This window comes from Phocoena phocoena, chromosome 3 (assembly GCF_963924675.1).
Source record: "Phocoena phocoena chromosome 3, mPhoPho1.1, whole genome shotgun sequence".
NCBI classification, from domain to species: domain Eukaryota; kingdom Metazoa; phylum Chordata; class Mammalia; order Artiodactyla; family Phocoenidae; genus Phocoena; species Phocoena phocoena.
Window position 1 is genome coordinate 47,111,766 of NC_089221.1, and position 23,352 is coordinate 47,135,117.

A 23,352-nucleotide genomic window follows, 5' to 3' on the forward strand; every position below is an offset into this window, starting at 1 on the left:
CTATTTTTGGAAGCTAACGGGCTTCATTGAAAAAGAAGAGAAGAATATATTGTTCCATTTCCCTTCAGCTAAAACAACCTTATTCATAAAAAAGAAAAATTAAAATTAAAACTACATTTAGATATTATTTTTCACTTATCTAAGTGTCAAATACTAAAAATTTATAGTGCTATTATAAAATATACTGAGAATAAGTACAAATAGTCATGGGATGGTAATTTTTTTTTTTTTTTTTTTTTGCGATATGCAGGCCTCTCACCGTTGTGGCCTCTCCCGTTGCGGAGCACAGGCTCCGGACGCGCAGGCTCAGTGGCCATGGCTCACGGGCCCAGCCGCTCCTGGCGTGTGGGATCCTCCCGGACCGGGGCACGAACCCACGTCCCCTGCATCGGCAGGCAGACTCTCAATGACTGCACCACCAGGGAAGCCCGGGATGGTAAATTTGGTGTTACTTTTTTGAAGGACAATTCGGTGATACCTATCAAATTTAAAAATACATATTTCTTCTGCCTTAGAAATTCTGTCACCAAATATTAATGATACAGACATGTTCACTTTATATGCACAAATAAGTAAAAGGATAGTCATTGGAACACTGTGGGTAAAGGCAAAAGATGGAAACAACCTAAATATCCACCAGTAGATTGACGAAATTAATTATATCTCATCCATGTAGTGGACTTCACTGCAACTGTTAAAAGTAATGTGGTAGATCTACATACTCAGTTAGGAATAATTCTCCTTGCTATACCATTAAGAGACACAAGCAAGAAGCAGAATGGGGGTCTATTGTATCCTAGCATTTAGGTAAACACATCAAAGGTCTTTGTCAGGAAATGCACAAATGGAAGTCACCTGGAGAGGGTACTGGAAAACCAAGAGACTGAGGGGACAAGGGGATTTACTGTTCACGAACATCTTTTGGTAGGGAAGAGGATTTTATTCATGTGCTTGTAGGACCTATGCAAACCGATTAATCAATCAATCTTTTAGAAGAGGCTTTGAAAGGAGAAGCTAACTAAAAATAGTCAGGTTGCAAAGTCAGGTCAGTGTGGGTACATTGTGTGTATAACATGGCTCAGAGAAGTGGTTCTCAAACATCTTGGTCTCAGGATCTTTTTAAGTCTTGAAATTACTGAAGACCCAAAGAATTTTGTTTATGTGAAATATTTATTATGTTAAAACTTAAAACTGAAAAAAAAACCCTTAAAACTGAGACTATTTAAAATATTTATTTCCAGTTTGTTTTAAAAAAACAAAAACACATTTTACTAAAAATAATTGTTTTTCCAAAAAAATTACTAAGAACAGTGATGTGTTTCCTTTTTTGCAATGTCCAGTGTAATAGAAGACAGCTGGATTCTCATATCTGCTTCCATATTCAGTCTGTTGCAACATGACATGGGTCACATTATGTAGCTTCTAGAGAACTCCACTAAGAACATGTACAGTGAAAAGGGCAAATGACATGTTGGTATCATTATAAGAATATTTACGGTCTCATGTAATCCCTAAAAGCATCTTGGGGATCAGGCATTGGGACTCCCTGGTCAGACTGAAAACAGAACATTACAACTGACTTGCCATGGTAGAAAAAATAAATCACCTTCTTTAGCTGAGTTCACTTTCCAGAACTGTCTAACTCCATTAGCAATATTGTGTGCCTGTCCTAACACAGGTTCATGAAGCTCAAAAAAGGCAACAGTGCCTGATTAAAAGCAATATTCTAGGAGAAACAGCCTACCAAGTTCAGTTTTCCAATGGAGTAATTTTAGCAAAATATCTTCTATGCCCAGCTAGTTTTCAACACTCGCCAAACAAGATTATCTTTTTGGAAAATAAAAATCTATCTCCAACATATTAATATTTTAATTTAAGACATATGAAACTATTTCCCTACTCTTCCTAAAACCACTATTGTATTCACACCAGTCCATTTCTGTAGGATGGGAATTGTAGCATCTAAGAGAGGAAGCTTGTAAGGGGTTAACAAAAGTTGTAATTAACATGGCAATAAATAACAGTAATTTATCCTTTCAGCAAACTTCTGATTGAATGTGCATTATGCTCATTTACTGTGCTCTGGACAGGCCATAGAGTGGTGAGTAAAACAAGCCTGTAACCTATCTTCCTGGAGCTGGCTGACAGGCATTAATCAAAAAGTCATAAATGACTAACATTGATGAAATAAAACTAAAGTAAGCTCTGAGAGCATATTCCAGGGCCTGCCACCTGCCAAGGTTTGGGGAATCAGGAATATGGTCTCAGAAGAAGTGAGATTTCAGCTAAGCCCTGCAGGCAGTGTAGGAGCTAATAGACAGGGAGGGTGGGGGTGGAAGAGTTCTTTCCTGGAGTGGAAACAGCATGTTCAGAGTCCCTGAGGCAGGAGGGATGTAATAGGCCCCAGGTGCTGAAGTTAAGTCAGTGTGGCTGAAGCACAGAGAGCAGTGTCAAGAATGATGCAAGATGTAGCTATCAACATAGGCAGGGGTCAGGTCACATAGAGTCTGAATGCCATGGGAAGGTTTTCGCGGTTTATACAGAGAGCAACAGGAAGCTGTTGAAAGTTATTACATACACTTGTGGAGTTTTACTGGTATGTTTACTGGATTCAAGGGAAGGTGGCCTTACATCCAGACTAACGGATCCTTGTGATTTTCATTTGAAAGTGGACCTTACCATCTGCTTGTAAAAGGTTCAAAGAATATTCCCTGACCTCAATCAGCAACGTGTGATATAACATTCTAGGTCCACACAGACAGTTTTACTTTGAAATTTTCTTCCAAGTTGCTAGCAAAAGCTTCGGGGAGAAGTAAATTTTCAGGATGATTATCTAAGAACTGTACTAATGTCTCTCCAACGCTCTGATTCTAAGAGTTGCATCCAAGAATCAGTTAATAACCAGAATAGTCCACTGAGACCGCAGTAGTTTAGCACTTGAGTCATCTGTCCTGAGTTCAGCTTCAACATTTCAGCCTCACCTTCTGACAAAGGCTGTTACAGGAAAATACTCTATGATAGTTGCATCTGGATTTGTTGCCCACATGTTATTAGGACCAGGTTTACTATGTTATCTAGAGTTTCCCATAAAGTCTCACGTGGAAAAAAAAATGTTAGACTTTAGTACCCCAAAACACATTGTTTTCCCCAAGGAATTGATACATTTCTGTTTTTTGCATTAATGAGAACAAATTAAATTGCCACACTGACCCACTGTGACTGTAACAGTTAAATGCTTTCTCTTCTTTGCATCATTCCAATTATATTTTGTTTATATTACACCAACATGAAATCTATCTTGTAAGCCACCTCTAATCCTTTTATGGAATGACATATGGAACATGTATATAAACAAAACTACGCCTTTAATTCCCAAAAGCTCACCCAATATATTGACAGGAGCTCAAAAAACAAGTCCACTGTGACCATTTCATTACCATCACCTTTTCTTTTAACCTTGCTGGGGCAGGTGGGACAAAGAAGGGGTTAATATCGATCTACACCACTGCAAGAATGACTGAACATTACATACAATAAAAAGTAATAATGCATGCTTAAAGAGAGACTATCTATTTTATTGATATAGTTTCCATATTAAAATCAGGCTGGTGGCGTCAAACATAGGCCATGGCCTCACTCCAAACTGCTGAAACTCATTCTGGATCATTAATGATTTACTCACCACTGCTGCCAAGACAGGGAGCGTGTATTGAAATGTACACTTCAGAGCCAAATTTAATGCTTGCTTGTCTAAGAAAGGTGAAGTCAGGACAGTACAGCAGAAGAGACATCTAACAATGGGAGTAGAAGACCCTGGAGAAACTTCAGGGAAAAAAGTCCCAAATAAGAAGGCAAAGAAGTACGTAGTTGCCACCTGTTTTTGGCTACTTGTAAAATGATCTCCACATGCAAACACACACCCACACATACCGCATAAACATAGAACATGACTGTCGTCAACAGAATTCTAAGATGATCCCCAATCACCCAAGCCCTTGCACTATTCTCTCCCTTGAGAATGGTCAAAATCTGTAACTTGCTTTTAACCACTGGAATATGCATGGCAAACGTGGAGGATTTTTCAGATGAATTAAGGTCTTTAATCAGTTAACCTTAAATTAATCCAAGAGGAGATTATCCTGGGGTTGGGGAGCGGGGGACAGGGAACTGTCCTAAGAAGTGAGCCCTTCAAACAGGGGCCTAGAAGTCAGAGACTCTTTCTCCTGCTGGCCTAGAATAAGCAAGTTTCATGAATTTTACAGCTGTGAGGAAATAAGTTCCCAACATGAGCCTAAAAGGTGAACCGAAGCCTCTAATGGGACTCCAGCCCTGGCTGACACCTTGACTTAAGCCTTTCAAGACACTGAACTGAGGATCCAGCTAAGCCAAGCCCAGCCTCAAGACCATGAAATCCCATGACATACTAAATGTGTGCTGTTTTAAGTTGCTAAGTTTGTGGTAAATTGCTATACTGCAATAAAAATTGATAAAATGATTTAAAAGGTACCATGCTGAAAGCATATATGTAGCTTAACTAGTACAATTTCAGTAGAATTGGAAGAAAAATCCATGAATGTTCACAAATGCACACATAAATAAGTGTACACATCCACGAACACAAATCTGTCATCAAGGGAGAAAAAGCAAACTTTCTTTCTTTACCATCACCTCCAGACTTGCCCCATCTTTTCTCCTACTCATCTTAAAGACAAATACATTCATTTAGGGGTCCAACTAGAAACTTAAGACTCATCATTGATGATTCATTGCGCCCCATCACTTCTAAGAGATTATCACCAAGTCCTACTACTTCTTTTTAACCCTTTTTCATCATATTCTTTAGTTCTATCTCACTGCCACTCGCTAGCTCTTCTTCTTTGGAAAAAACAAGGTTTCTAACTCATCTCTCTGTCCATCACTTCCTCACAACCCCCCAAGCCCACGCTCCCTTCCAATCGTGGATGTGCTCTCCAGAATCCTCAATGGGAAGGAAGGACAGGAAGTACGGACAGGAAGTACAAAGAATAGAACTGGACTGTGACGTGATGGGGAAAAATGCAAGAGATGAGACACCACATGTGCATAAGAGATCGTGGATACGTTTACAGACCTTGTTCTGTTATTCTAAAAGCAATGGCAAACCACTGAAGGATTTCCAACAGAAGAGTGGTAAAAAATAAAACATAACTCAGCATAGTCTTCCCTTGCAGGAAATTATTTTTAATTTGAAAATGAAGTTTCTATAATGAATCAGCAACTTTTCTGAGAGGGGAAGCTGTTTATTAACTCTATGACCTTGGATAGATTAGTTAAAATCATAATTTTTGGCAAATAGAATTTGGAAGCTGAAATAATAATTACCGTAAGGGCCTGGCATAATAATGGTTCAATAAAACTGAGTTCTGTCTCCTGCTCCGCCCATTTGCCCAATGGTAAGACGTGAAGACAGTACTCGTTCTGCCCTTTAATAATGAATGAAAGCTTGCTGAATGAGCTTGATCTCAGGGAATGGGTACACCTGAGAGCAATAAAGTTAACATCTACTAGCAGCTAATAAAGTTAGGAGAAATAGAAGGCCATGCTGTCAACAGGAAATATTTTTACATGCAGACAATTGAGTTAGTACAGATCATAGAAATAACTCCTGCTGACTGATATGAAATGACATAGCATCCGGGTCCCCTCAATGCAAATGGAAGGATTTTTATATGCCACCTCTATTTCTACAATTCTCAAATGTGAAGAAATACTTGGAGACGATATCTGTACATTCCCAAATATTCTTGAGAACAAAGTGGTCAGGTCTAACCAGCTACACTACATATGATTTGCTGAAGGTACCTGGGGCTGAAACACTTGTTCCTGTCCTTCATTTTCTTACCCCTTCCCATGTCTACAGAATATACATTCACAGGGGAAAAGAAACATACTACTTGGACCCAAGTCTTAAAGAAGTCTAATCCCAATTCTCTAGCTTGTGGTTTAGAAGGGAAAATTCTGAGAATGTAAGCAGACAGCAAGAGAACATTCTTCTCATTCTCTATACCCAGATGACACAGACTTTTTAAGGATGGCACAGTCAAGGGGATGACTGGGCAGATTGTGAAGCAATCTGGTGGTCACACTGGAATAGCCTTTTTTTAAGGCCACACTCACATTTTGGGCTGTGGTTGTTTGAGCCGTGTAGAAAGTGTCAGAGCTGCTAACTGCACAGCTCATCGGATGCAGGAGTGGGATTTGCCACTCCAAATATGCTGGAGCCTGGATTAAGCCAAAAATCAGGAAGAAGAAAATACAACAAGGGTTCTCTTATCCAAGGCCTAAAAGGACATGAAGTTCTATTAGGCTGAACCACGTGAAACTGGCAATATTTGACAACTTTTACCTACAAAGATGGCTCATCCAATATATTGCAGAAGGAAAGAGGAGAGAATCGGCTTTAAAGTACCAGTTTGATGACCCATAAATATCTCTAAACTAATAAACGTATGCAAGTAGAAAAACATCTGCTAATATAATCAGGATCCATGACTTTTTCATTCCTTTTAAAGGCCGCTTTGTGTATTTTTGAAAACCAGTGATAGGCCAGGACTTCTAACAAAATGTTCTTAAGTCAAAAAGAGGTGTTGAAATTAAAAAATCAAGTAATTTAATACAAAACAGCCTTGATCCTTTGTTCACAATTGCATTTATGAGAAGTAAGATTCAGAGTTGGTGATTCCAGTGAAATGTTAGTGTTCAGAAAATGCCCCTTCACTCTACCTCTCAGCATCTCCAGGTTCTTTGCGCAAACATGTCTATTCCCATGAGACTACAGGAAATTTTATCACATCAGTTCCTTTCCCACACCTTGAAGGAAAATTGAAATATGAAGACTGAAGAATTCTAACATGCACCAGAAGGAAACCTCGGCTGCCAAAAAAGCCTTCTTATTGCAGAGACAATCACTTAACATGATTGGAAAGACTGTAGATAATACAGTTATAACCCAAGAGTGATAATATTTTTGGAAGAAAAATAATTGTGTTTTTTTTCTCTTTCTACTGGTTATTTCTTACCTATTTTTTAAAAGTATTTGGAGAATCCAAAGTAATATTTTATGTAAAAAGTAACCGGCAATAGTACACTCTTTTCTCACACAAAGAAAAATATGACGTCAGGACTGGGTTCTTCTTCGGACTCTGTGGAGATCCACAGTTGACCTCCCTCCCTTCAGTTGCTCCCAAGACTTTCTAACCTGACTTGGCGGCCCCCTCCCCCTCGCTCATGTAGATAGAACTCATGTAAAGCAAATGGCACATTCACCTGACTGTGACGTGACTCAACTTCAACTATAATTTTTTAACCTGAAGCTTTGATTCGTTTTCTTAGACCAGTAAACAGTCAGATTCTTTAAAGAGTAATTCTATGCAGCAGCATTCGGGTTCCAATCTGATAAGTGCCTGGGGAATAAGAATCCACAAATGTCCTCCCTTACCAGGTAATACAGAAGGCTCCTTGGTACCTGGTAACCTTCTCTTTCCATATATTAATGATTAAGAATTCCACATACCTAACTCCAGGAAATGTTCACAGATCCTAAGCTCTTCTCTTGATATGCCAATCATGATAGTAGGCTTGTTTTCTTATACATCCACGATAACAAACTGTGCTTTGTCCAGGGTTCGTGCTTTGAATGAACACAGTGAAGAATCTGTGTTTTGCTTGAAGAAGCACAGACAAGGATTCCTCCTTAGGTCCCACCCTCGCTCCTCTTCTCCCACTTGTACTTTAAATGTTGCTGTTGTCTTGGCCTCTATCCTTATGCCACTTCTATACTGACATCCCTTCTTTGGGTGCTCTTATTGATGCCATTTATATTTTGCTAATAACTCCCAAACCAATCTACATCATTCTCCTTCTGACCTCTGAAATCTGAAGTATTGAAAGAACCAGAACTTGGAGTCAGAGGACCCTGTCTTTGAGCTAGGTGAATCTACAAGTTGAGTAACCTTGATAAATGTCATTTACTAGGTCTGTATATAGAAACAATAGTATTTACCTCAGGGACTGTTGGAAGGAATAAATGAAATATGGTCTTTGTAAAGCTCTTAGGAATAACAGGCCTAGAGAATTAATCAATAAATGGTTGTGCTGAGGAGATGATGATGACGATGATACTTATCAACGAGACATTTCTATGTGTGTGTTCACAGGCAAACTCAAACTGAATTCATCAACTTTCTTCACCTGACCTGGTCAGTGATACCATCATCCACCCAGATGACCAGGTATGTAGCCTAAGATTTCCACTTCTTCTTTATTCCTCATCCACCCACCTTTTTCCAATTGAATGCTAGGGATGGACAAACCTAGCCTGTTAATATCATTCTTACTTCTTCTGCTGCTCTAATTGACGCCTTTCTCACCTTTCCTCCTGGATTTTTGTCATAACATCTCAATTAGACTCCTCACCTCCAGTTTTTCCTCATCTTCCTCTATGATAGCATCAGAGGAATCTTTCTAGAATACATTATGTTTAACTTCAGCTTAAAAACCTTCTATACGAGGGTCAATTGGGACAGTATATGTTAAACCATTATGAAAAAGTCTTTAAAACTTTATACATGGCTGCTCTCAATATTATCTTAGAAAGATGTAAAAGCTTTTGTATTTTGGAAAGGGAAAATAATTGTTGCTGCGTACTTACATATCTTAATACTGAGGGATGAGGGGAAATAAGAAAGATGACAAAGAAGAAAATAAATACATACCAACTGTTTTATACATTAATAGTAGTATGAAAATATACATAGAGCCAAAAAATATGTACAAAGAACCAAAATATATGAAAATATAACAATAAAAAAGGTTTGAAAGCAAACTGCTTACACTAACAACTCAATGTGGTAACAAAGTACCCAAATTCTAAGAAAAAGTTAAGGAATTATCCTTGTTGGGTATGATTTATAAGAACATGGAAATAGACCATTTCCTAGAGAAAATGAGCTTTCAGAAAGAGACACAAACAAAAAAGAGAGTAAGGGGTGTTTATTGTTGCTGTTTGGTTTGTTTGTTTGTGAGAGGTATATCAAATGCAAAGGCTTGGCAGTATAAGTTAGCAAATTATATACAAATAGTCTTAACTATTAGAGGTAAAAGCTCATGGTAAATATGAAAAAACAAAAACAATTGATGAAAAGCAAGGAAAAGCTTAAGCAAGTTTTCGAAAGATTTAAAACATGAAGCAAAAGAGTGGTAATTTTGTACAACACAAGCACACACACACACACACACACACGCACACACCAGTGGCTGAAGGAATGGATGGGTATGGAAATAATTGAGATTAGAAAATCAGATTGGGGAAGACTGTTGTACCAGATTCCTAGTTAAGAAATGATGGGTTAATCATATTTTTCACAAATACATTTGACTTAAAAAATCCTTCTATCTAACAGCATTGTCAGTCAACAAGTCACACAATACACACTTATAAAATCTCTCTTAAATTCATCCCTTCCTTTTCATTCTTACTGCCAGAGCCTTAGTTTCAGACTACCATGGTTTTATCCCTTATCTGTTTTCCTGCAATAAACTCTTAAATCGCACCTCCAATTTCTTCCCACTCCATGTTCCACATAACTGCCAGAAAAAGTTCGAAAAAATTCAAAGCTAAACACACAATATTCCTGCTGAAAATCTATCAGGGCTTCTCTAACATCTTCAGAGGAAAGTTGAGAAACCTTTAGCAAAGCCTTATTTCTCCCTTTTCCCATTCTCCCTGCCAGCTCTGCCCTAGTCAGCCTGACTCCACGTGTACTGAACTACTCTCAGGTTGGTGCCTTAGAAAATACTAAGCATTGGGTACTACAATCTTTAGCTATCTACCTAACAATTCCTATTATTTAATAAAAATCAGATGACAGCAATATTCTGGTTATCAAACTGGTAGTGGACATTTGAGGAGAAAAGTACTGTATTTCAGTTTGGTCCTTTATCATTTGTAATTTGTTGCATTTATTTTTTATAAGCAGATTTGTATAACAACCATCCAAAATACCCATTAATTAACGACATCAAATATTTAAAGCAAATGCTTAGACACAAGCAGCGTCCAAAGCAATAAACAGGTTGCCAGCCTGGTTGAGGGTCAATGCCTGTCTATGTTATTCCTTTCCACCAACCCTCACTATGTTCTCAATAGCTTCTTGACGGATTCAAACATTTCTGAAATGTTTCATGAGTTCCAACAGATGTTGTGACATTCAAAGGAGTATATGATCCAGTATTGTCAAGTCAATACTCTAATCTGGTCAAATCAGTTAAAAAAAAAATCTCAGGGGAAACATTACATTGAACTCGCTGGCCAAGTTGATCAACCAGTTCAGCGGTCTAGTTACTTCAACTGCTCATATAGTCAGGTCTTAAAGCTCACTAAGAAAGCAGGGTTTTTTTTAAAAAAGTACTGTTGATATATGATATACCAGAAAGCATACTATTATTTTCTCCGTCTTGTGTCTAACTAATGAGATATATAATCATTATATTTGAACTCACTGAAAATTGAATAGCATCCACCAGAGAGTAAATAATAATTCAGTTTGGTCTAGGGTCCCCACGTCACAGCTGCCATTAAAAACAAACAAACACAAAACTGTTTTTCCTAAGTATGTATTTCTTCTGAAATATTGCAATAGTGTCATTATTACGTGTTTATGTGACCTGTTATTAATGATTTTTCCATAAACATTTTTGTGATTTTGGTTTACAAAATATTTCATGGCAACAGAAATAATGACTCAGCCAACAGCTTCCATGCCTTCCTACACCAAAAGTAAAATTAATATACAAGGACAACATTTATGAAATTGAAGTGTCATTTTGTCAGTATAATGGTGTATACTCTTACTTTTTCCTATGATTGTTAAAGTTCTTAGATCATTTTGGATTAGCAATTCCATTCTCGAGCAAGGAATCTATTTATTTTTACTCTTGGATTTTACAGTCAAAGAGCTACTAGATGCTGAAAAGTTATGTACACTTTTATTTGTTTGAACCAGATTCACAGAAACAATGAGTTTTAGGCAGGGTACTTTTAACTTATTAATAAAGGTTAAATAATGTATAAACCACCAACACTGAAATGAATTAAGTAACTATGAAAACAAATCATAAAGTAGCATTAAAATTAGTATCTAATGCCTTTATTCTCATTTTTATTTGCTAGCCCCTTAATTATAACTCTTCTACAACATCACAATCTTGGCAGTCTGTGATGCTATTTCTTTACTGACTTCCTTTCCTGCAGGCTTCTTTCCAGAAGTGATACTTACACCTGCTAACACTCAAGTGTCTTTTCATCGAATAAAGAAAATAGTAATTTCTTAACTCTTTAACTGAAAAAGCATGTGTTGAAGATTCTCTAAATTAGAACTGTTTTCTGCTCTCTTTTAATAATAAATTCCTAGCTTTATAAATTTGATAACCTTACCAACTCTGAGGCTTATTTATTTATTTAACAAATCTTTAAGTGCAAGCAGTGTGCAAGTACTGTGTTTGGATGTGAACAAAATTAACAGGCTCCTTGCTTTCACAGGGCGTGATAGTTTGGTGGAAGAGATTGGTGTTAATCAAATTACACAATTAAACATGCATTTTTAAAATATGATGAATGCAATAAAAAAGAAATATAAGGTATTACAATACATTTAGGAGACCTGAGAAGTCTTTACTGGAAAAGTGATGTTAGAGCTATGATCTGAAGTATGAATAGGTGTTATCAAAGCTACTGGATGGGGAGGAAAGGGCATCTCTCGCAAAGGAAACAATACGTACAGAGGCCCTTGTGTGGGAAGGTACATAGACACAAAGATTGGTCTAGTCTGTTGAAACCACAGAGAACTTTCTATTTCCCACAGGCTGTGGATCTATTGACTTATTGGCTATTTCAGTTAATGCATATGATAGTTTCTTAGTTGTTAATATAAGTATGAATTTCTTATACTCACATTCTATATGAGGGTCATCTTCATACTATTTATTAGTTCTCAAAAAACCTGCTAAGAACAACATGGGTATTTCTCAGTATTTGATGATCTTTATTCAGTATCTGTAGTAAACCTCCATGATGAGTAGCTATATGATTTTAGTAGAGACCCCTGGCTACTGGTCATTAGACAATAACCTAACCCTCAATGCAACTGAAAGACCCCAGGCGGTGGGAATGATTCAGAGTGGTAGTAAAACAAAAATGCATATAGAGGGCTCCAAACTTTCACTTTATATTCTAATGGTTTTAAATTGCTTCCAGATGAGCTGGAAGCATACCTGCCTGCTAGGTAAATAACAACAACTACAATAACAATAGGAAAACAAAGACAGTAGTGCTGTGAATTTGCAGGAATCTCAATAGACCAGTGATGTGCCTCTCTAATTACTTTCAGAGACAAGGGTTGCAAGTAAATTACTGTGAAACACCAACCTCATTTTGGGTGAGTAACTTCTACCATTTAACTGTCCATAGTTAAGGGGACAATCCATGTATTTATCAGGCTACATCTGGTAACTACCTTATCTTGGAGCATTCAACTGAAGTAGATGATCATGCCAGAAAATCAGAGAGCTGGATTCCAAGACTGAATTTTCTTATTCCTTTGGTTCCATTCTCATGTCACGAGTAAGTGGGACCCAGTTTGGGCTGAGGTATCCCAGAATTCTGAGCCAACCTTGGGGGTTAATCAAGTTGGACTTGCTTGAGGGTTGCATTTGTAGGGACCAACCAAGTCAGAAAAAAGTATTTGAGGGAGAAATTGTGGAAAAAAACCCAAAACGTAGTTTCTCTAAAGACCAGGGAACAAGCACTTAAGGCATCCAGATCAAAATAGGGCAACCAAATGAGAACAAGGGGCTGAACACTGAACAGAGGAGATGGAGTCTAGAGGAATTCTCCAAACTGGAGAATGCAGCTACGTTTAGCAGAGCACACACAGCCTTCAGCACTAAAGGGAAAGCACTGGTATGAAGGCTAATTGGGGCTCCAAAGCTGATGGACTTCCAGTGAAGTGCCTCTTGATATCAGGCCATCAGTACGTAGTTTTATAATAGCCATAGTTACAAACACATGCGTAATTATTTAATACTTTATATAGTGTAGGAAAGTTGTTGAAAACTTACACACCATTTCACAAGTATCCTTTTTACAAGATTCATGGGGGAAATAGTCCTTTTAATTCTCAGAGTTAACACCAATGCATTCTCCCAAACAACTAATTATTTTTTAAACTTACTGGTACTGTGAATATTGAACAGATAGCGTTTCCTTCCTTGGATTTGCTGACAGGAAGCTTAGAACCAAATCTGTGATTCACTTCTACCAGTTCCTCAGGAATAAATGGCATGCATTTTCGCTTCCCTATTTCATACTATTTTCACGCACTTATACTTTCTTCTATTTGACATCCTCAGTTTACCTTGTAGTAGTAAGTTGTTTTGAGACACAATCATTTGCTTTTGAGGGAAGAGAGGAAAGTCAGATATAAATAAAATATGTTAACCTAAATAAGTGGAAAATATTAGATTTTTTTATAAAAGGAGAAAATATATCTTTTGCTTATTATTAAAAGTAACATATACTCATTTTAAAGGAAATCAGAGAAAAGAACATAAAACAAAATATCAAAGACCTCTCTTAACCATCCTTTCTTCTCATATCTATAACAATTAGTGCTTTTTTCCTCCTGGGGAGAACATATGTATATGTGTATGTATAGGCCAAGTTCCCAAGCATGAAATTACTAGGTCAAAGGTATGCACATTTAAAATTTTGCTACATGTTATTTGATTACCCACCAAGGTTTTCCTAATTTACACTTTCCACTAACGTATATTAGAAAGTGCCTACCTCTCCACGCATTCTCCAATCTTTTGAATTATTAATCTTTTAATCTTTTTCCGAAATAGATGAAAAAGTCAATAGTATTGATATTTTAATTTTTGTCTGTTTATAAGATAGAGAATCTTTTCAAATGTATACTGTCATTAACCTTTCCTCCTTTTTGAATTGCCTCCTTATGTCCTTTATCTATTTTTAATCTTAAGTTTTAAATATTTTTATTATTGATTTTAAGTGTTTTTTGTTTTTTGTTTTTTTTTTGCGGTACGCGGGCCTCTCACTGTTGAGGCCTCTCCCGTCGCAGAGCACAGGCTCCGGACGCGCAGGCTCAGCGGCCACGGATCACGGGCCCAGCCGCTCCGCAGCATGTGGGATCTTCCCGGACCGGGGCACGAACCCGTGTCGCCTGCATCGGCAGGCGGACTCTCAACCACTGCCCCACCAGGGAAGCCCGATTTTAAGTGATTTTAATGGTATGAGGTAAGGATCTTTTTTATTTCAACAAACTAATAAACACCATATTCTAAATAATTTATCCTGTTTTCACAGAATTGGAATGCTGCCCTTACTAAATCCTAAATTTTCACATATACATAGGTCTCATGTTTGACCCTTTATTCAGTTCCGTTGCTTTATTCCTAAATTAATATCACACTGTTTGAATTAAAAGACTATGATACGTTCCAATATCTTATAGGAAGAACATCTTTTAATTTTTTTCAAAATATTTTTTACACATACTTTAAGTCAATTACTCCTCTAAAATCCCACTGGGACTATGTCATTTGAAATAATCCTGTGATTTTATCTGTCTGGAGTGTTGCATTTTTTAAAAATCCCATTTCAAATGGATTCCTTTCAGTCATTCCAGTGAGACTATTACTCCATTGGTATGTGATGTTCTTACAATTGTTCCCTTAGTGAATTAGCTAATGACTTAGTTCACTTTAGAGCACAGTGCCTTAAATTTTGTCGATCACAGACTTGAGAATTTGATGAATGTTCTCCCCAAAATGTGCACCTAACCCCAAATGTAATAGATCCTCTAGAGCCAAAGAACCCAAAGTTAACAATTCACTCTGTAAAGGAATCTCTCTAAATAAAAATGGAGACATTATTCCACCAGAGTTATTTTCATTCTGATGTTGTTTTCTTACAAGTTGCATTCTCTCTCTTCATGATTATTATAATTTCTGCCTTCATAGTCTTAGTCAAATGATGGGCTGCTTCTCATCCAGTACCAACCCATATATATCTCACAGTATGATGAAAAGATCACCGGACTAAGAGTTTTAAGGCTCAAGTCTGATTTCTGTCTTTAAATAAGTATACGTGTCTATTTCTGTGAGAATCAACATTCCCTTTGATCACCTATAAAATGGGCAAAATATCACCAGCTCTGTTTACCTCATAGAGATTATTAAGGAAATCAAATGTATCCTCTCTGAGACAGCACAGACTGAAAAGGCAAGGTTTCATTATTACTAGCTCCCCATTTAAAACCTCAGCATTTGTCGAGGACCTATATAAACCATACTCTGTGAAAGATCCTGATGTAGTTAATGGGTGAGACAGAAATAAAACTGCAATTGGTAGCTGCTAGAGTATAGATATATGCAAAAATGCAATGTGAAAGCCCAGGAGAGAAAAAGATTCTTGTTTGTAGGAATATCCACACAAGTGGTAATATACAAATTAAGTTTGAAAAGTTTCATGAGTTTTTTCAAACTTTTCAAACTTAATCTGTAATAAGGACGTAGGGAAAGCAGCCTAGAAGCAAGAAACAGCTTCAGAAAGAAAGAAGTGTAAAAAGGCATAGAGAGCTCAGCACATGGCAAGAAGCTGAGTGTGGTGATTTTACAGGGTTTACAGAAGAGGATGAATGGCAAGACTTTTGGGAGAAAGAGACTGGGCTAACACTTTGAAAAGTCAGACTAAGATATTGAGATTTTAGTCTTGCAGGCAAAAAGAAATCATACAAGCATTTCAGACAAGGGGATGAGATTGGGTGGCCTGGAGTGTAAAATAGATTGCAGTCAGGAGAGATTAGATCTGTAGGCTACTTAGGAGGCTCTTGCAACTGTTTAGGGGACAGATGATGAAGGCTTGAACCAGGGAAATGACAATGGAAAATACAAGAGATATTTCTGAGGTAGAATCAAAAGATCTTGGTTGTCTCTGAAATCCAGGAGTCAAGGGAGAGGAAGAGCCTAAGGTTACCACTGGCTTCAGACCACTGGATGAACGGTGATAACACACACTGAAACGGATCAATAAATGTAAACGCTTACATAGATGATAAAAAATACCTTATTTCTTATTTAATTTCCAAAGTGGTTTGCTAAGGTGGTGATGGTGGTATGTGAGTATATGGGGTCAAATCAATTTAGCTGATGAATTTTAAAAAATAATGTGAAATGCCCTCTTCTCTGGGAAAATTTAGGTTTCCTATTTTTAAATGTAGAAAAATGTTCCTCAGGGTAAAATTAACCACAACATCTTTTGAAATATAATAGAGTGCTATTTGGTATAATCCCTTAGCAACATTCCTGCTATGAGCCAGGACTAACAGAAATCAAGTTATAGACTCACATATTGTATATTTTTAAACTTGTAGATGGATAATAAGCTCTAAGAGGGACATAATTATACCAATGTTAGATTTGAGGCCTTTGAATAACTACCAAAAGGTGCTAACAGGGTTTAGTCCTTTCCCATTATTATTCTATATGATGTTTAAGAACTCTTCCCAAGATACTTTTCCAAAACCACATTCAAGTTTGGAGATAGAAATTAGTGACCAATTCATCACTGTGTGTACGCGTGTGTGTGTGTGTGTGTGTGTGTGTGTGTATATGAATGTATCCAAGTTGGAAAGTGAAAGAATATTTTGTTTTCTGAAATGGTCTTTCTTGCCAATATCTGAAGATTCCATTTACTCACAAATGCTTTTTAAGAGTAATTTTCAAACTTTTGATTTCAGGCTATATAGCTGGGGAGATGGGGACAGTCACTGTTAAAACATAGCCACAATGAGAAATGTAAAGTAATTGTCAGGAGATATGGGAGATATAAATTGCAGTTCTCATTCTGCCAGCAAACTATTCTGTAAAGTAATTTAACCCCACAGGACACATGTCTCTTCCAGTGTAAAAGCTGGGCAGTGGTAGGCCACGTTACTTTAAATTGAAGTCCCAGGGCTTCCCTCGTGGCACAGTGGTTGAGAGTCCGCCTGCCGATGCAGGGGACACGGGTTCGTGCCCCGGTCCGGGAAGATCCCACATGCTGCGGAGCGGCTGGGCCCGTGAGCCGTGGCCGCTGAGCCTGCGCTTCCAAAGCCCGTGCTCCGCAACGGGAGAGGCCACAACAGTGAGAGGCCCGCGTATCACAAAAAAAAAAAAAAAAAAAAAAAAAAATTTAAGTCCCTCCCCATCTTGACATTCCATAGTTAGCATAGTTTTAGAGAAATGTATCTTGTGGATCCTGCAGGTTATATATTTCCCTATCACTGCTCCATAAGTGGGCAATTGAACCAAAATGGTCCAATCAGAATGAGAGAAGGGCTTATGTATACTCCATGCTTGGCAGACAGGCTCTTACCTCTCTTTCCCTTCTACCTGCTCTCTCTCACCACTCCCCCCTCCACTTGGAAGGTATGCAATTTCGGAATAAAAAATGTAATGGATTCATGATATTTTTCTTCTGATGCACCGAAGTCTCAGAACACACAGAAATGTTGAAATTAGTGTTTCTAAAAATAAATTAAAAAAAAAAAAGGCTAACACTGTTTTGGCAACATGTAGGAAATGTGAAAAACGTGAATTTTGCCTTACTTTTTTGTTTAAATACTAAAATATTTAAATAATATCCTTAATGCCTTTACATATTAAAATTTGAAGATGCAACTTTGTGTCAGTTATCCAATATTTCTTTAAAAGTTACTGTTTCCTAAAATCCAAAGTCTTAGACACACTGATGTAGAGAGTTTAAATGATCAAGTTTTCAATCAGTTATTTTGATAATGTGAAATCCAAATTTTGCATCATGAACTCAGATTACCATGACACCCCTTAATGAAGAAAAAAATACACTGCAAAACTTTGACAAAAATCAATAAAACATATTGATTGATTGAGAAATATCCTTTATAACCCAGAGTAGAAAAGTAAAAACCTGATTTTTTTTTAGTATTTAAATATTACAATAGAATTAATTTTTCCTTTCATTTAATATATTATGTTAATACATTTTCAAACCTAATGTCGAACAAGTCTTTTATAATATGCATGAGATTTATGAGCACAATTATAGCTCTTAGCTACTTTCCTTCTAAAATACCTAAATCAAATATTACTTTTTTGATATTTACATCTCTGTCACCTAGAATATTTTTATAACGTCCAAGGGTCACCTATGGTATTGGAATTTCTAACCTTAATTATTTTTCAATTATTTATTAAAAAAAAATTCACCCATTTCTCCCACCCCAACCTCCCACATCAAACAACCACAAATCTGTTCTTTGTATCTGAGCTTGTTTTTTGTTTTAGTTTTAGTTTTAATTTTTCTAGATTCCACATATAAGAGAGATCATTTCGTATTTCACTTAGCATAATGCCCTCAAAGTCCACCCAGATTATCAAATGGCAAGATTTCATTCTTTTTGATGGCTGAATAATATTCCTTTGTCTATATAGACCACAATTTCTTTATGCATTCATCCATCGATGTACACTTAGACTGTTTCTATATCTTGGTTATTATAAATTATACTGCAACGAACATAGAAATGTATATACATTTTCAAATTAGAGTTTTCCTTTCGTTGGATAAATACCCAGGAGTGGAACTGCTGGATCATATGGTAGTTCTATTTTTAATTTTTTGAGGAACCTCCATACTGTTTTCCACAGTGGCTGCACCCATTTACTTTCCCACCAACAGTGTAGGAGGGTTCCCTTTTCTCCACACCCTCACGGACACTTATTATTTTCTTGATTTTTTGAGAATGGCCTTTCTAACAGGTGTGAGGTGGTAACTCATTGTGGTTTTGATTTGCGTTCTTCTGATGATTAATGATGTAGAGCATTAATTTGTTACTGAGAACGTACAGCTCCTGTAGATTTAGAAAAGCATGTTACCGATAAGGAAAATATTTTGTTGTGTAAAAAGAAATCAAATAAATAATTAAATCATTTATCAGTTTAAACAGCTGTTACATTTTGAGGAACTATAGCTTAAAATGATTAACTTGATATATATATATTTTTTAAAGAGTGTAAATTTTGTTAATATTTCATTTGGTTCTCTTGGTAACATAAAGACTCATTCCTCTGGTAATTTTATTATTTCAGATTACTTCTACATTGGGATTAAAAAAATGAATCTACCTTGTTAGATACAATTTACTAAAAAATTTATTTAACATACCTACATTTTTCCATGGCATCAAAAGAACAGATCATGAAATGTCTGAGGATTGCCTCCTTCCTGTTTATACAAATTTCTTCATTAAACCAAGTATATACGTCTTTACCAGTGCTTTTCTCACCGTAACTAATTCTCAAAATTTCAGTCAAGATGGTAATATCTGGAAATGCTGCTATACATGCTAAAAATAGCCTTTTAAAAGACATATTTTTCTGGATAACCTGTAGGGAATCATTCATCCATCCATCCATGAGGCTTTTCAGAGACATTAACTTGAAAGACAATTTTAGCCTTCCACTTGAATGATGGCACACGCAGGCATGTGCCATACGTACACACACTCTTTGCATGTCTCACATGTTTGTTTCATTTTAGAAGATCACTGAAAATAACATGAAATGTTCTGATTATATTTATTTGATTCTTTGATAATTCACTGTTTCATATTTATTATTATATCATATGCATTATATGAAGTGAACAAATACACTGGTTTGCCTCTCCCGTAATCATTAACAACACCAGTGTCATGGCCAGGACTGCAAAAGTTAAAAGTAAGGGTTAAAAATCTCTCACTACTTCCGTAGCTTATGCTGTCAATTTTTTAAAAAGTGGATTTAAACCATATCTCATTTTTGGTCCATTTGGACTTTATGAACTGTAGTATCAATCAATATAAATTCATGCTCCGTTTTATATATTTCTTGATTCTGTCAACACACCCAGGTTCTGCACACATTTATTTTAGCAGCACTCATTGCCTTTGTTGAGTCAGGAAACTTGGGGTTTAGTCTTAGCTCCGGTACTCATAGTCCTTGTGTTACTGAACAAGTCATTCACATCCTCTAGGTCTCAGTGTTCTTATCTATAAAGTGGACACAGTGCCATTTCATCTCAGTGTTGTTCACAGGTTCAAATAATTAATGTGATTTTGGGGATAATTTTAAAGCATTGCTACTATTCTCTTTAAAGTATGCAAGTAATATCCATACCCCCTTGAAAAATACATTTATTTGTAAAAGCAACTCTATTAAGGAAATCTTGACATGCAATGTTCGAGTGTTTGGAAAATACATAAATGATGTAAAGATCCTTAAATAGAATGACAATGGTTTATCAGATGAGCCACAGTGGAAGCTATGTGTAAATATTATACATCTTAGTTTTCTGTAAACCATTCAACTAACAAATTTCAAATAGAACAATTAATCAGTGTAGAGAGCACAGCAAAAAATAAATTCAAATCAGCGATGCAATACCTCTATTCCAATTAGCTCATTTTTCCCCCTCCACCCTCTCAGACATATTCTATTTTATTTTTAAAAAGGAAGTTAAGTAAGCGACCCTACAAAGTCAATCAACCCACAGAGTAAGCTAGAACTCTTATTCTTATTTAATGTTTACTAAGGGCTCAGTCTCACAAAAATTTTCTATTCATAGGTCAAATATACAAAGTGCCATGCTTGCCTTTATTCCACTTTTGGGGACCCACATAGACATACTGTTTAGCCCAAGTGGAGGACACCCACCTGTTCAAACAAAGGGTAAAACTGCGTGTGGGTTTTAGCAGTGTGGGCTATAAAAATGAAACTTGCATATTAATTTTATGAATGTCTGCAAATCACAGCAATCTTCAGAGTTTAAATTGATCTGAATTGATATTAACTACAATTCTCACTCTTCATATCTAACAGGTACAGTGACATCACCAGGAACAATGTCCAGTACCTGGGGGTGTGAGGAAGGGAAGGGGTGTGAGGAAGGGAAAGGGTGTGAGAAGCATGTGTGCACATCAGGGTTGGGATGTTCTATCAGACTGGATTCCCTTTGAGCATAGTATATACAACATAAAGAGAGAAGGGAAGGCAAGGAGGGAGGGAGGAAAGGAAGGAAGGAGAGAGAGAAACTCAGAAAAACATATTTGAACACTATTAAGATTTTCTGATAAATCCAACCTACTGTCAATTAGACTTGGACAAACAATCCCAGCCCCAGGTTTTCCTGTTTCCACACCCAGCCTCCATTTACAATTTACAATTACCCGTGATCCAGATATGTGACTTGGACTTGTAGTCCATCAATGTCTGCCCAAGTCTAAGATTAGTGATGACAGCCCTACTTTGCCATTAGGCGTGCCAAGGACCTGCAGCTCCTGAAACATTTGTGTGTGCTCGCGTCCGTGTGGGGGAGGGGATTCGTGGCTTGGAGGGCCTGGGACAGGGTAAAAAGGAGCTGTTTCTGGATTGCCAGGAAAGGAACCGATTGCCGGCCCAACTTCCACCACCATGCCTGAGTCGAGAATCTGGAGCTGACTACTCAGAGCAGCTGTAACTGGTTCTTACACTAGTCATTTCCTTGGAGTTGGAGCGGTCGGCATCTATTGGTATTAAAATTCTGGGTGAAACGCCACTTCCCTGCCCCGTCTTCCGGAGCAATTTACATTAAGAGGAAAATCACTGTAATCAAATCTCGATGCCTTGCCTTCTGCTAAAACGAGGTACTTTCTTCCTGGGATTTTGCAGGGACGACTCGATACACAAATGCTTGCACACACCACACACCGACACAGTGTAACTCCCACAGCATCCTCGCTCCCTCCCTCTCACAAATGCTTGCACACACCACACACCGACACAGTGTAACTCCCACAGCATCCCCGCTCCCTCCCTCTTTCCATCTCTCCCTCCTTCCCTCTCCTAAGGATTGCTGAACATTTTGCTCCAAACTCTCCAGGTCACCCACGTGTTTGTTCTCCCCTTTCGCTGTTCAATTTACTTCCCGACTTGACAAAGAGAAACTAGAGTTGTTCTCGGGCTTTTGGCCACAATTCTGGGACCAAGCTTTCTCACCCATTCCCCCACCCCCTGCCCCAATCAGAACTGCCCTGCCAACCCCTCTTACTCTGGGGGTTGCAGACAGATTACTGGGTGTTTCCCTGGCTCAAACCTCCCGCCTCCCTTCCTTCACCCTTCCTCCTCTTCCCCCCGGAGAAAAGGGAATTCGCCTGTTTAGTCTCACTCGCCAGGGTGGGATGGAAGTGGGGGGTGGGAGGGAGCGGTGGGTGGTGTATACGACTGGGAACCTGTCCCTCTCCCTCTCCCTGTCTCATACACTCACACGCACACTCAACATTTACGCCGTACTTTGGGGGTCTCTTACACACACCTGAATCGTAACCTTTCCAGCAAGGCCAGACACGCCCCTGCTCGCCCTCCCGCAATCCCCAGAATAGAATTTGGCCCTGGGTGCGGGAAAGCCAGTGATAAACTGACCACAGAGGAGATTCTGAACCACGGGGAGGTGGTCCCTTGCCTGCGGAGGGGAGGGGGCGCTCTCCACTCACCGCCTGAGTCCCTGGAACGACGAGGGCCAGGACATCCTGGATTTCTTCAGGCCGGGCCGGTGGCCGGTCTCCACGGCGTAGGAGGTGCGGTCCATGGCGCGGCAGTACAGGTAGCGCTCGGTGTCCGAGTAGCCGCGGTGCCGGACGCGGCCCGTGGCCCCGCTCGAGGCGTAACGGCCGCGAGCGGCCCCGGGCGGCGGCGGGGGCGGGGGCAGGGGGGCCGGCGGCGGCTGCACGGGGCACGGGGGCTGGGGCGAGGGCGGCGGCGGCGGGGGCAGGTGGTGATGGGGGTGCAGGAGGCGGAACTGGGGCTGCCGGAGCGGGTACTGGTGGTGCTGCTCTTGCCTCCAGAGGTGCTTGGGGGCTTTGAGCGCGGCCCCGCCGGTGCCGTCGCTGCCCTCGCCGCTGCCCGCCCTGGCCGGCAGGCTGCTGCCCTCTGCCTCCATCCTGGCTCGCGGCTCCGCGCCCTGCTGCCCAGCCCGGTTCGCCGCGCTGGCCCGAGCGCCTCCCCGATGCTGCCGCCGCCGCCGCCGCCGCCGCTGCTTCTGGAGCCGAGCAGAGGCTGGGCTCAGCTTCCCACTTGAAGCCACCAGAGGCTTGAGACGACCGAAAGGGGGCTCTGCCAGCGGGAGGGGTCACGAAACGCGACAGGGCTCCCTCCACAGTGGTTTGGGCAGAGACACGCTCCTGGGCTCCCCGAGTCACC

At 38.9% G+C, this 23,352-nt stretch overlaps 1 protein-coding gene across 1 annotated transcript in view; it reads right to left on the reverse strand.

Annotated features, from left to right (window-relative positions):
* Nucleotides 1-23,092, reverse strand: part of PDE4D (phosphodiesterase 4D) — an 867,194-nt gene extending 844,102 nt beyond the window's left edge. Inside the window, exon 1 of the mRNA XM_065873344.1 lies at nt 22,647-23,092. Within this exon, the coding sequence (XP_065729416.1) occupies nt 22,647-23,092 (446 nt within the window). The remainder of the gene's footprint in view (nt 1-22,646) is intronic.
* Between the last annotated feature and the right edge of the window lie 260 nt (nt 23,093-23,352).